At 39.1% G+C, this 11,889-nt stretch overlaps 1 protein-coding gene across 3 annotated transcripts in view; it reads left to right on the top strand.

Annotated features, from left to right (window-relative positions):
- LOC139950171 (uncharacterized) overlaps positions 1-11,889 on the top strand; it is an 84,526-nt gene that overhangs the window by 58,791 nt on the left and 13,846 nt on the right. For 2 of the 3 annotated variants that reach the window (XM_071948798.1, XM_071948796.1), the window contains 10 exons: positions 509-751; positions 1,738-1,983; positions 2,653-2,898; positions 3,448-3,690; positions 5,111-5,362; positions 6,546-6,788; positions 8,259-8,513; positions 9,762-10,010; positions 10,823-11,068; positions 11,484-11,726. In XM_071948798.1, coding sequence (XP_071804899.1) covers positions 509-751; positions 1,738-1,983; positions 2,653-2,898; positions 3,448-3,690; positions 5,111-5,362; positions 6,546-6,788; positions 8,259-8,513; positions 9,762-10,010; positions 10,823-11,068; positions 11,484-11,726 — 2,466 coding nt within the window. The remainder of the gene's footprint in view (positions 1-508; positions 752-1,737; positions 1,984-2,652; positions 2,899-3,447; positions 3,691-5,110; positions 5,363-6,545; positions 6,789-8,258; positions 8,514-9,761; positions 10,011-10,822; positions 11,069-11,483; positions 11,727-11,889) is intronic. The other variant, XM_071948797.1, reaches the window with a different exon arrangement.

Here is an 11,889-nt window from a genome sequence, read left to right as displayed (position 1 = left end):
ACCCTTTTTGTACAAACTTGTGTGCTTTCAGATGCATAATAAACGGCTTAATTTCAGAATTGTTGTATTATATGAGTGAAAAATTACCTCTTTCTCAAATACTACAATACTTTAGAGGGAGTCGTTTCTCACAATGTTTTGTACTATCAAAAGCTCTCCATAGCTCATTACCAAGTAAGTTTTAATACTAACAATTATATTTAGTAACGACCAATAGTGTCAAAATTGTCAAATTGGTTTGTGTGACATGGCTTCAAAGCTCCTTATTTTGGTCTACATACATGTAGAGTAACTACTTGTATGTTCCCTACATTTGATGTGCTTATTATTTTGCTTATTCATGTAAAATTGTGTATATATATTTTGAGGAGAGTAGTATGAAAGAACTATTGAATTGAATTGATTTAAAATGCACAAAAAAATGATTACCCTGGAAAAGTATCGTTCACCAATTGTCATGCAATGTTGATTCAGAAACATTTATATATATTTTTTCATAACAATCCAGATGGAACGCCACCAGAGGTTTTGAACTGCCCATCTGACATTAGTGTCCCGAATCAACTGACCACAGCTTCCGGCCAAGGGAACTGGAGTGAACCTACGGCCAGGGACAATGTCGGTGTGATCACCTTTGAAAGTGACTACAATTCAGGGGACCTATTTGACATTGGGTTGACTGAGGTTACCTACACTGCAACAGACGCTGTGGGGCTGTCCACCATTTGTCAGTTTAACGTCACTGTTGAAGGTAATAAACCATTAACCAAAATTAATGTTCTTTATCCCCGATGCAAATTTCCATTATTTAACTTGTTGCGGTACCCGCTGTTAAAATGTAGGATTTAAACTGGCTCTAGCTACCTGGCGATCTTGGTGGTCTATTTGGTAAGACACTGCTCTAGAATTGTAAAGGTCGTGAGTTCAAATGTCACCCCAGTTATATGCCTGTGATTTTTGTCTAAGCCCTCAAGAAAATACAGAGTATACAGTGTTAACACATACATGTAGATGTATATTGGTGAAACCAAAATTAATATTCTTTATCCCCCGATGTAAATTTCCATCTTCTAAATACATTAATTTACTATCAATGGTCCTGTGTTTGGATGCTCTAAAAAGAAGTGGCAATACCTTTGTGTTATCGTATGAGATGTATAAAAGAAGCAGCAATGTCTATGTGTTATCTTGTGAAGGGTAAAGAATGAGCAGCATCGTCTTTGTGATATCCTACGAGAGGTAGAAATTGAATAAACTCATCTGAAATTGTCATCCACAATCGATCTTGGTTGCGCCAATTTGGGAGTCGGATCCCTGTGAACTGTAGAGTGTCACGGCCGAGTGGTTAAGAGCATTGAGGCTGGTGCAGTCACCGGAGTGTGGGTTCGAATCCCGGTCGTGACACTTTTGTTCTTGAGCAAGATACTTTATCATAATTGCTTCTCTTCACCCAGGGGTATAAATGGGTACCTGCGAGGGTAGAAGTTGATATTGTGTATGAAAAGCCACAAACGCCTTACAGGCAGCTCAGAGCTGTACACTCCCTAGGGAGCTGAGAGACATTAAAGGGATGTTATTGGCTTATGACCGGGGCACTAATGTAAAGCGCATTGATATGGTAATTGTGAAATGCGCTACATGTATGTATATAAGAATTTGTTGTTATTATTATATCACTATGCTTTGCTGTGAACTATCTTTGTTATTATTATTACTATTATTTGTTTTCTTACACAGACATTGAGGCCCCAACCATAACAAATTGTCCAGGCAACTTGTTTGGTTCAACACCACTTGGCCAGTCCACCTCTCAAGTGTTTTGGATTAACCCGCAAACATCCGATAACTCATTGGCTACTCTGGATGTGGAGTCCAACTTCAGCCCCAGTGATCCGTTTCCAATTGGTACCACAACTGTGGTTTATACAGTGACTGACCCAAGTGGAAACTCAGATAACTGCTCCTTTAATGTCCAGGTTACTGGTGAGTTGAGGTCAAGTGCATTATAGTTTTAATGGGAATAAATGAAATAACTAATTCTTGTTAACTAAATCAAATAATCAATGGTATCCACATTATTTCAGCAAAGCTTTCACAAAGCGACACTTGTTTAAAAAGTTATACATTTTAGCAAATCTGTGGTTTTTTTTTTATACACATTTTGGATTTGTGAAGATCATTTACATCAACATTTTCCTCCGCATTTTTCAAATTATAAATGATTTTATTCTTGTTGTTATTATACCATAGTCCTAGCTCTATGATTACACCAACTAGTACAAGGACAATACTACACAATTTACAGATTTGAGTCTTCACAAACTGGAACAGTTTGATTTGCAATATTTTAAATTGAAGTTTATGGCACTTGCCAGCTGGTGCCAAAAACGACTACCATAATGTCCTGTGGATAAGGCACTGTACCATTACACTAAATTACCCAAATAAAACTCAAGTGTTAACATATTAAGACGCAATACAAAGAGTTTTAAAAAACATAATTAAGTATCACAGACGATTCTGATGTCTGTGCACTGTGCACTGGCCACTTTTAAGTGCCCATTTGGGCTGAAAGGGTTTACTTCCCATCCTTTCGGTGTTTAATAAACGCACCAATCAGACAACATCTGGACTGTTGGTATTTTCTCATAGATTCTGAGCAACCAGAGTTCTCCTTCTGTCCCGATGACCTGAGTTTGGAACTTGATAACGTTGGGGACTCCTCCGTCATCCCGACGTGGCCGGTACCCGTGGCTACGGACAATTCTGGCACAGCGACTCTCACGACAGACTACGACGGCCGAGCTTTTGATGTGGATACAACCACCGTTGTAACATACACTGCAACCGATCCAACTGGAAATGTCAGAGAATGTGTGTTTTCAGTTACGATTAACAGTAAGTTTCTGGCTGTTTATTACTGCGTTGTACTACAGCAATCGCTGAAAGGAGGAATATTCTTGCACGCTTATTTTTATTTCAGTTCACCGATCAAAGTAAGAAATGCTAATTGCTGGTTTCCTAGTGTTATCTTCTCAAGCGTCACAGTGCGGTATTTCATCAATATCTTTGAGAGTGCAAGGCCATTTTTGTTTTGTCCTTTTGGAAAAGGCCTCTTTCATTCTATTGGAAATTTTGGAAGAGGCCCAAAGGACAAGACTTGGCCTGACCTCAAGAAGCCTTTTATTGCAAAAAAAAAGCAAAGAATCAGCAATAAACCAAGTTTACATTGTAATGTGACTGGTGCCCGATTCAGTTTTTGTCTCGAAATTCAAATTGAAGCGGCACCAGGACCAACACCAGAACAACAGGCATGCATTTACTCAGACAGAAAAACGTCTTTTGGAGGAATAAAGTGTATGAATCAGAATAAAACTTATTTGCAGATCTTGCCCGTAGTTTGAAGGAAACAAAACATTTTTCTTCTGATCATCTTGCCTTGTACAGATACAGCAAGTTTCAGGATACGCGGTTGCCCAGAAGACATCATAGTATCAACCTCCTTGGGGTTGCCAACCGGAGTTGGAAATTGGACAGCGCCAACAGCTACTGATGACGGAACTGTAGTCAACTTAACCACCAACTATGAGCCTCTTTCCATATTTGATTTGGGTGTCACAGAAGTTAACTACACTGCAGTTAATGACATGGGTTTGCAGGCAGAATGCCTGTTTAATGTCACAGTTATAGGTTTGTAACATTCTGCAACTTTTTCTTTCTCTAAACAGACGCTTTTACGGACAAGATAACCATTTTCGTTGGTTTATTTCTCTTCTAGGGAAAAAGAACAAGAGAGCATAAAACAAATTAATGTGGAAATGGAGAAGGCTAGACTGGGGAGGGAAATGATTTTTGTTTTTTCACGAATTCCTAAAATCAAAAGGGTCAGTCTCCCAACAAGATTATATCTGAAAAAATCTGACAAGAATTATGCTAATTTTTTTAAAGTTACTTTAAAATGGGATTGTTGTCATGATCATGAGGCCTGTTGTAGCACATTGAATGAGGTGAGTTCTAACAAAGGACAAGACTTGGCCTGACCTCAAGAAGCTTTTTATTGCAAAAAAAAATGCAAAGAATCAAGTGATACAAATCTGAAAAGAATTATGCGAATTTTTAAAGTTTACTTAAAAATGGGATTGTTGTCACGATCATGAGGCCTGTAGTAGCACATTGAATGAGGTGTATTCTACCTCGGTTATTGCATGCATGCACAGCTGCCGTATTACAATAAAGGCCGGTTTATAGCAGGTCGCGCGATGGTTGCGCGATGGAAATCTTGATGCGTTTTAAGTCATGGCTGAGGCCTAAAAATGGTGTCTTTTTAGGATCGCTGGTTGGGTTTGAGCCATTGACCTATTGACCCCTGGCACGCACGTCACACGCGGCCACTGTCGTACCCTCACCATTTTGGTTGGCAGTTACTCTTATGTGTAACTGCTGCGTCTTCTAAAAATGCGCAATACTTCACTTCACAGCGACATTGCCGACTAGTATGGTGCCTCTAAGATTATTGTGATGATGACGTCAGGTGAATTGGGTCAATACCTCATTCTAGATCAAGTGATAACCAATAACTATTGATCTTGCCCAGTGACAAGAGGCCAGTAGGAATCCTTTTTCGTGTAAAAGGGTTCAATCCATGGTCCAACATTGGGAATATTGGTTCTTGTCCGTGGCATGCTTGGCATGGCGTCTGTGTTTTTGTACTCTTTAGTTAACCAAATAAACATGTTGATCTATTGTGATTAGCCATTTGACACCATCACTCCTGTAGCGTCATTTGTGGGAGCTCAACCTGTGGGATGTTTCTGTAATGCAAGAAACATAAATTATGACAAAGGATTTTCATTTTGACGCACGCCAGCAATGGTAGTTTTCAAAACCTATAGGTTGAGGCTAAACTTTTTTAATCAATAGATACAAAGCGTTCAGAAGAGTAACTATCGAAACTACAATGAAATGAGAAACAAATGCATTACTAACAAAGTTAAAGTGACATTCCCGTTTAGTTTTTCGCTCTGAAGTAGCTGTTTGAACAGTAAGACTGTAGCGAAGGTTACAGACAAAATAAAGTTGACTTTGATTTGTTTCTTACTTTTTATTAAAGATACGGAGGATCCTGTCTTTACCAGCTGTCCCGTGTCTTTCACCACATACGCGCCTGCAGGCAGAACTTCGGTATTCTTTCCAGCGTGGACGAACCCAACATATTCAGATAATGCAAACCAAATCTATATTGCTTTTTCACCTCTCACTGCCCTCAGCATGGGCCTTCAGTTGGGAACAACTACAATTACATATACAGCGACAGATGCAGCTGGAAACGAAGCATTTTGTATCTTTAATTTTACTTTATTGGGTGAGTATAATTTATTCCATTGTGTGCCTGTAATCTACTAGTCACCATCTACAGCACATTTGTGACCCACTCTGTGAAAATGAGTCCGATGTTGCCCAATGTGTTATTGTGTAATGGACGGTTTAATGTGGAAAATATCACTAAAAATAATAATAAAATTAAAAAACTTTTTTTATTTTTACCTTTTTAATATCTATATTTGCATGGTAAACCTGTAGAACACTTATTTGTACGCAATAAGGCTATGAATACAACAATTTTGTGCTCATAATTTTGTCTAATTTGTATTCTTTTGCTTGAAATGGTAGTTTAAAACATCACGTTACTTGTAATTGGTTTAAAAAAATGATAAAGTGGCTAATTTCAAATGGGAGTAACTCGCGCAAATTTACGACCAATTGAGTTCAAATTTTTACAGGTTTGTTATTATGCATATACGTTGAGATGCATATAAAAGTGAGAAGACTGGTCTTTGACATTTACCAAAGGTGTCCAGTGGCTTTAAGCATTTGTAGCTGAAGTTTCTTTTCCACACATTTTAAGCAGCTCCATGAAATTTGGCCCGGTAGGTCATAATTATAATAGTAATAATAATAAAGAATATTTATAGGGCGCAAAAATCCACCAAAATGTGGTGCTCAAGGCACACAAGGGGGGAAACCACACACAGTGCAATAAAATGGCTACTTTTAGAATGAAAGTGACTGATATTCTTGCACACTTATTTTATTTCAATTCACCAATCAAAGTAAGAAACACTGATTTTGGTGGTTTTCTAGTGTCATCTTCTCAATTTGGACAGTACAGTATTTCATCAATATCGTTGAGAGTGCGAGGCCATTTTTTTAAAAGGCCCCTTCCAGTCTATTTGAAACTTTGGAAGGGGCCAAAAGGACAAGACTGTGGCCTAACCTCATGAAGCCTTTTATTGCAAAAAGTTGCAAAGAATCAAGCGACGATCCAATTTTCCATAAAGTTTACATTGAAATGTGACTGGTTTGTGCCTGGAAATGAAATTATAAGTGGCACCAGGGCCAAGACAAGGGCAACAGTAGTTACTCAGACAGAACTATTTCTTTGGGTGGATTAAAGTGTATAGATCAGATTAAAACTAATTTGCAGATCCTGCTCAAAGTTTGAAAGAAACTAAACATTTCTCTTCTGATCATCTTGCCTTTAACAGATAGAGCAGCTTTCAGGATACAGGGTTGCCCAGAAGACATCATAGTATCAACCTCCTTGGGGTTGCCAACCGGAGTTGGAAATTGGACAGCACCGACAGCCCCTGATGACGGAACTGTAGTCAACTTAACCACCAACTATGAGCCTCTTTCCATATTCGATTTGGGCGTCACAGAAGTTAACTACACTGCAGTTAATGACTTTGATGTGAAGGCAGAATGCCTGTTTAATGTCACAGTTATAGGTTTGTAACATTCTGCAACTTTTTCTTTCTCTAAACAGACGCTTTTACGGACAAGAACACTATTTTCGTTGGTTTATTTCTCTTCTCAGGAAGGTGAACTTAATACTTACTTCAAACACAGCACCGCATGCCGTCAAAGTTTGACGAGTCGTATTTTTAGTTCTAAACATAATAATAATAATAATAATAATAATAATAATAATAATAATAATAATAATAATAATAATAATAATAATAATAATAATAATAATAATAATAATAATGTATTTATATAGCGCATTTTCCATATACATGTTCAAATGCGCTTGACAGAGATGTTGTTAACAGAACAGGTGAGTTTTGAGCAGTGTTTTGAACACATTGACAGATTGTTGATTACGGAGAGACATTGCAGTTAACATGAAGCAAACAGTCGTAGATAGAGTACAATCTCGACATATAAACAGGCTAAAACTAGTGCTTGGTGCCCATGCATAGCAAAAATCCCCACCGAGGGTTCAAATTTTGGAAGTCCTAACATCACGACGCATGTGAAGCACAAGTTGCTGTTCGTTTCTTTGTGTCTGTACGCACCGTAATAATAGTAATGTACATGTACAGTGTATCGCACGCGCAATGTTTACACAGTAATGGCGATCTCCGCTTTTTGGCGATAAACTTATTGGTGTTTTTAGACAAGGAATACATTGTTGTAAAAGGTTTGAGGTTATCTGTAGGTACGGAGACACTCATATTAATTTTCAAGGTTGTTGTGATTGTTTCCAATGACAGTATTTTTTGCCGTTGAGATGACGGCAAAGTTGAGAGTTTGTGAGCACAACTTTCCGCAGAACAAACCTTCGCAAACAATGTTTTCAAATTTTGTTTGATTTCTTTCTTACACAGTGTATATTAGCAAACTTTATTCCCATGCTAATTTTAACCCCCTTGATGATGTTATTAATCAGAAAGGAAGTCCCCAATGTAAAATAGGCGTGATAGAGATATTTTGGCACTTGAATCTACCAACAAAAAACAAAAAAACAAAAAAATACCCCTGTGGTCCTGTTTTGACTTGTCCCGCCGTAATGAAATTGCCAACATATGACTCATCTAGCTTGATTGCATTCATAGAGTTATATATACATGTAAGATTTAGAGGGCGCATTGGCCTATATACGCGCGCAGGCGGGGCCATTTTCAAAGTTGACAAAACAGCCATCTTACAGCGTGTGTTTGTGCGGCCATTTTGTAAGTCGAACAAACAGCATCCCATCAGCGTTCAATAAAAAAAATCTCAAACGTGTATTTCATATTTGACGCGCGTACAGAATGGCGCGCTTGTCATCTTGCGCTTGTCATCTTGCTTGTCATCAACGCATTTGTGCAAGAAGCATCAACAGTGCGCCCTCTAAGTCTTATATATAACTCTATGATCACATCACATATGACGTTTTTTGTTTGTTTTTTTGCTTTTTTTTTATCACACAGATACAATGAAGCCGGTGATTGCAGATTGTCCTGTAGACATAGTGAAGAATATAACTGGTAGTAGTGAACTAGTGGACTGGACTCCGCCCACAGCTAGCGACAATGTTGCCATAACCAATGAGTCCTACAGTCATCTTCCCAACACAAGCTTTGCAGTGGGAAGTCTAACCACAGTAATGTACACCTATGAAGACGCTGCCGGTAACGAGGCTGTTTGTCGATTCGTCATCATTGTACAAAATATAAGCGAACCAGGTGAGTATTGTAATAATAGTCATAATAGTATACAGCATTTATAAAGAGCACAGTATCTGACAAAAAAAAACCCACCTATATAAGGGCGCAAATGTGATAACTATTCATTCATTCATTCAAACTGATATTTATTTCTATACTTCATGAAAGCAGAGTACAAACAATGTTTTTAAGGAATAACCAATAAACAAAGCTATTTAATGAGGGTGAGAAATATAAATAGAGTATGGAGGCATCATCTGGAAGCCAAGGCTTATGTAGGGATGCCTGGGGACAAACAATAAACGGGACAAGAACGAACGGACAGACAATTACAACAAAGACAGCCATCACAGGCTTGTCTCTCTCAACACTCCTGGGGTGCCGGGTCTTTTTCTTCAGCTGCGCCACGCATCTGGAACTCTCTACCACTTAAATCTTAAATCTTGTCTTTGTACCACAACATTCAAATCTCTGCTCAAAACTTATCTAAAGTCACAGGTTTTCAAGGACTAATTTTGTTGTGTCTGGTTTCTTTGGTTTTGTTTTTGGTATTACTGCACCTTGACACCCAGCAGGGTGGATACGTGCGCATTTCAAGTGCTTATTGTTATTGTTATTACATAATATTGTTGCATCAGTGCAAGAACAAAAGTGTAGATACATTGCAGTGTATCTAAAAAAAAAAAAAAAAAATCTTTTGTCTCCCACAAAAATACGCCTTCAAAAATGTGTAAACTCAGTGTGCACTTGTTTTGTGTACGTCTAGGTTATTTTAAGCAAGATACAGCATTTCGACTTTTAAACCTTGCTTGTAACATAAGTGCTATTTTAAGAGATCATAAAGGCCCGGGCACACAGGCCCTGATAACGATAACGAAAACGATAACGATGTAAATGCACGCTCGCGATTGGTTGAATTGCTCCACTCAGAATACGTCCACGCTCATTCAACCAATCGAGGGCGTGCATTTTTATCGTTATCGTTTTCGTTCTTGTTATCGGGGCCTGTGTGACCGGGCCTTAATGCAGGTCAATGGTCGTTGTGGTTTTTCTATTTGTCAAAATCTACAGTGAAAAGATATTTGGTTAGACAGAAGGAGGGTTAAAAGAGAAACTGGGCATGTAGTTTATTTGACGCTGTATTATGGCACGCTTGTCTTCCATTTAAAAAGCCCATTCTTTTTTGTAGCTTTTTACTTTAAGTCAACAAGTTTGTTCAGTCTGATAACAACAGCATCATCTTTCTCCTCCTTTCTCTCTGAATAGTTGATCGACCACCAACGTTCAATTCCTGTCCATCCAACATGTTTGTAAACACCACGCTGAATGAGGACTTTGCAGTGGTGACATGGCCCGTTCCAATGGCTGTGGATGACAATGGCTCACCCATCGTCGTTGAACAGAATGGATATAACACAGGAAGACGCTTTAATATTGGGCAGTGGATGGTCATGTATGTGGCCACTGATTCCATTGGGCAGACTGCCTCATGTGATTTTAGTGTCACCGTTACAGGTAAGTTTAAGGGATATGTGTTATACTTCCTTGTCAAATTCCATGTGAAAAGTTGTATATAATAAGATGACAGCATTCAGTAGTCGATACCAATGGTAGCATGTTACATGTACTTAAAAATACTCATTGGCTAAGCTGTCGTGTGGTTGTAGGCCACACATCAAAGAAAATAATTGTATATAATAAGATGCGAGCATTCAGCAGTCGATAGTTAAAATACCAATGATAGCATAGTACTTACAAATATTAATTGGCTATAAGCTGTCATGTGGTTGCCCCAACACATCTCATAAGAAGTCATTAACTGTGACTCACTGTCTGTTATCCAAACATGAAGTTATCTTTCTTGAGCAAAGTCTATGCTCCATTTATTTTAGGTCACTACATGTATTTCTGTTGTCCCACTTTGTACTATCTAAACACAATGATTAGAAGTACAGTCATTGGAATGGCGCCCTGTGGTTGTACATGTAGGCCCCATACATCTCAGAAAAAGTTACAGCAGAGTAAACATGGTTAAAAACAAACACTCTCGAAACTACTTGACCACGGGCGAATTAAAAATTTGTTTTCATTGGGTGCTTGCGAGGGTAGAGGTTGATATTGTGTATGAAAAAGCCTTTGGAGCGCTACGGTTGCCCATAACAGGTTGTATACTCCTCAGGGAGCTGAGAAAGATTAAAGGGATGTTATTGGCCCAATGACCTGGGCACTAACGTAAAGCGCATTGAGACGGTTATTGTGAAATGTGCTACATGTATATAAGAATTTGTTATTATTATTATTTTTTGTCTGTTTTTCTTCTTCTTCAGATAACGAAAAGCCAGTGATCCAAAATTGCCCTGCTGACATCACTCGGGTGACGACAGCAGGCTCTATGGTTGCTGTGAGCTGGAATCCACCCTCCTCATCGGATAACTCTGGGGAGTACAGCATGACGGTGAATGACAATCACGTATCTGGCGATACATTCGCTATTGGGGTGTACAACGTCATCTACACAGCTATGGATCCAAGCGGAAACGCAGAGACTTGTGTGTTTGTCATTACCATTGAGGGTAAGTTACTGAAAAAGGAGTGGTACAACATTTGTATTCGGGAAAATTTGAATCCATGCAGTACAATGTTGTGAGATTTATGTCTACCATCCTTTCTATTTCGAACATTTTGTCTTGTACACGTAAGGGAGCGTCTCAAAAGTCGGAATGGTAGGAATGTTCTTTTTGGATCGCAAAAGTATCCTGCTGCTTTACTTGGACCGGTCCTTTGGACCGCCAGAGCGATCTTTTGGATCGTTCCAAATGCGTGACCGCGTCCAATCTCATGTTAGAACGTTCCTAATGTCATGATGTTGCGATCCTGCGGGCTTTTTCGCAGGAACGTTCTTTTGCGCTGGGAACGTGCCCGACTTTTGAGACGCTCCCTAAATTACCTGGTTATTGTGACAGGTTTAATTGTAATTTTTCTTTGCAGAGGATATGCCTCCTGAGTTTGCCTCCTGTCCTCAGAGTACCACAGTAAGCACTGACCCAGGAGAGGCCTTTGCAACTGTTGGCTTCTCCTACCCAAGACCAACAGACGACCGAAGCACCCCAATCCTGATGGGCTCACATGCACCAGGCTCGCAGTTCCCTCTCGGTGACACTCAAGTTGTATATACAGCTTATGATTCCGCCGGGCAATCGACAGAGTGTGTGTTTGTCATTACTGTGGAAGGTAAGAGCTGGGACTCTATGCAATGTCAAATCGTCATTTCTATGTGGAATTCTGTTCTATGACGAAAGTAGCAAATTGCTGTCAGGGTCGATTCAAGTATACTTGCAAAAGATTTCTTCTCTCCCATCGTGGCATAGCTCTCCATTATAGTCAGTCCAGCTCC

This window comes from Asterias amurensis, chromosome 17 (genome assembly GCF_032118995.1).
Source record: "Asterias amurensis chromosome 17, ASM3211899v1".
NCBI classification, from domain to species: Eukaryota; Metazoa; Echinodermata; class Asteroidea; order Forcipulatida; family Asteriidae; genus Asterias; species Asterias amurensis.
This window is presented reverse-complemented; position numbering and strand designations above follow the sequence as displayed.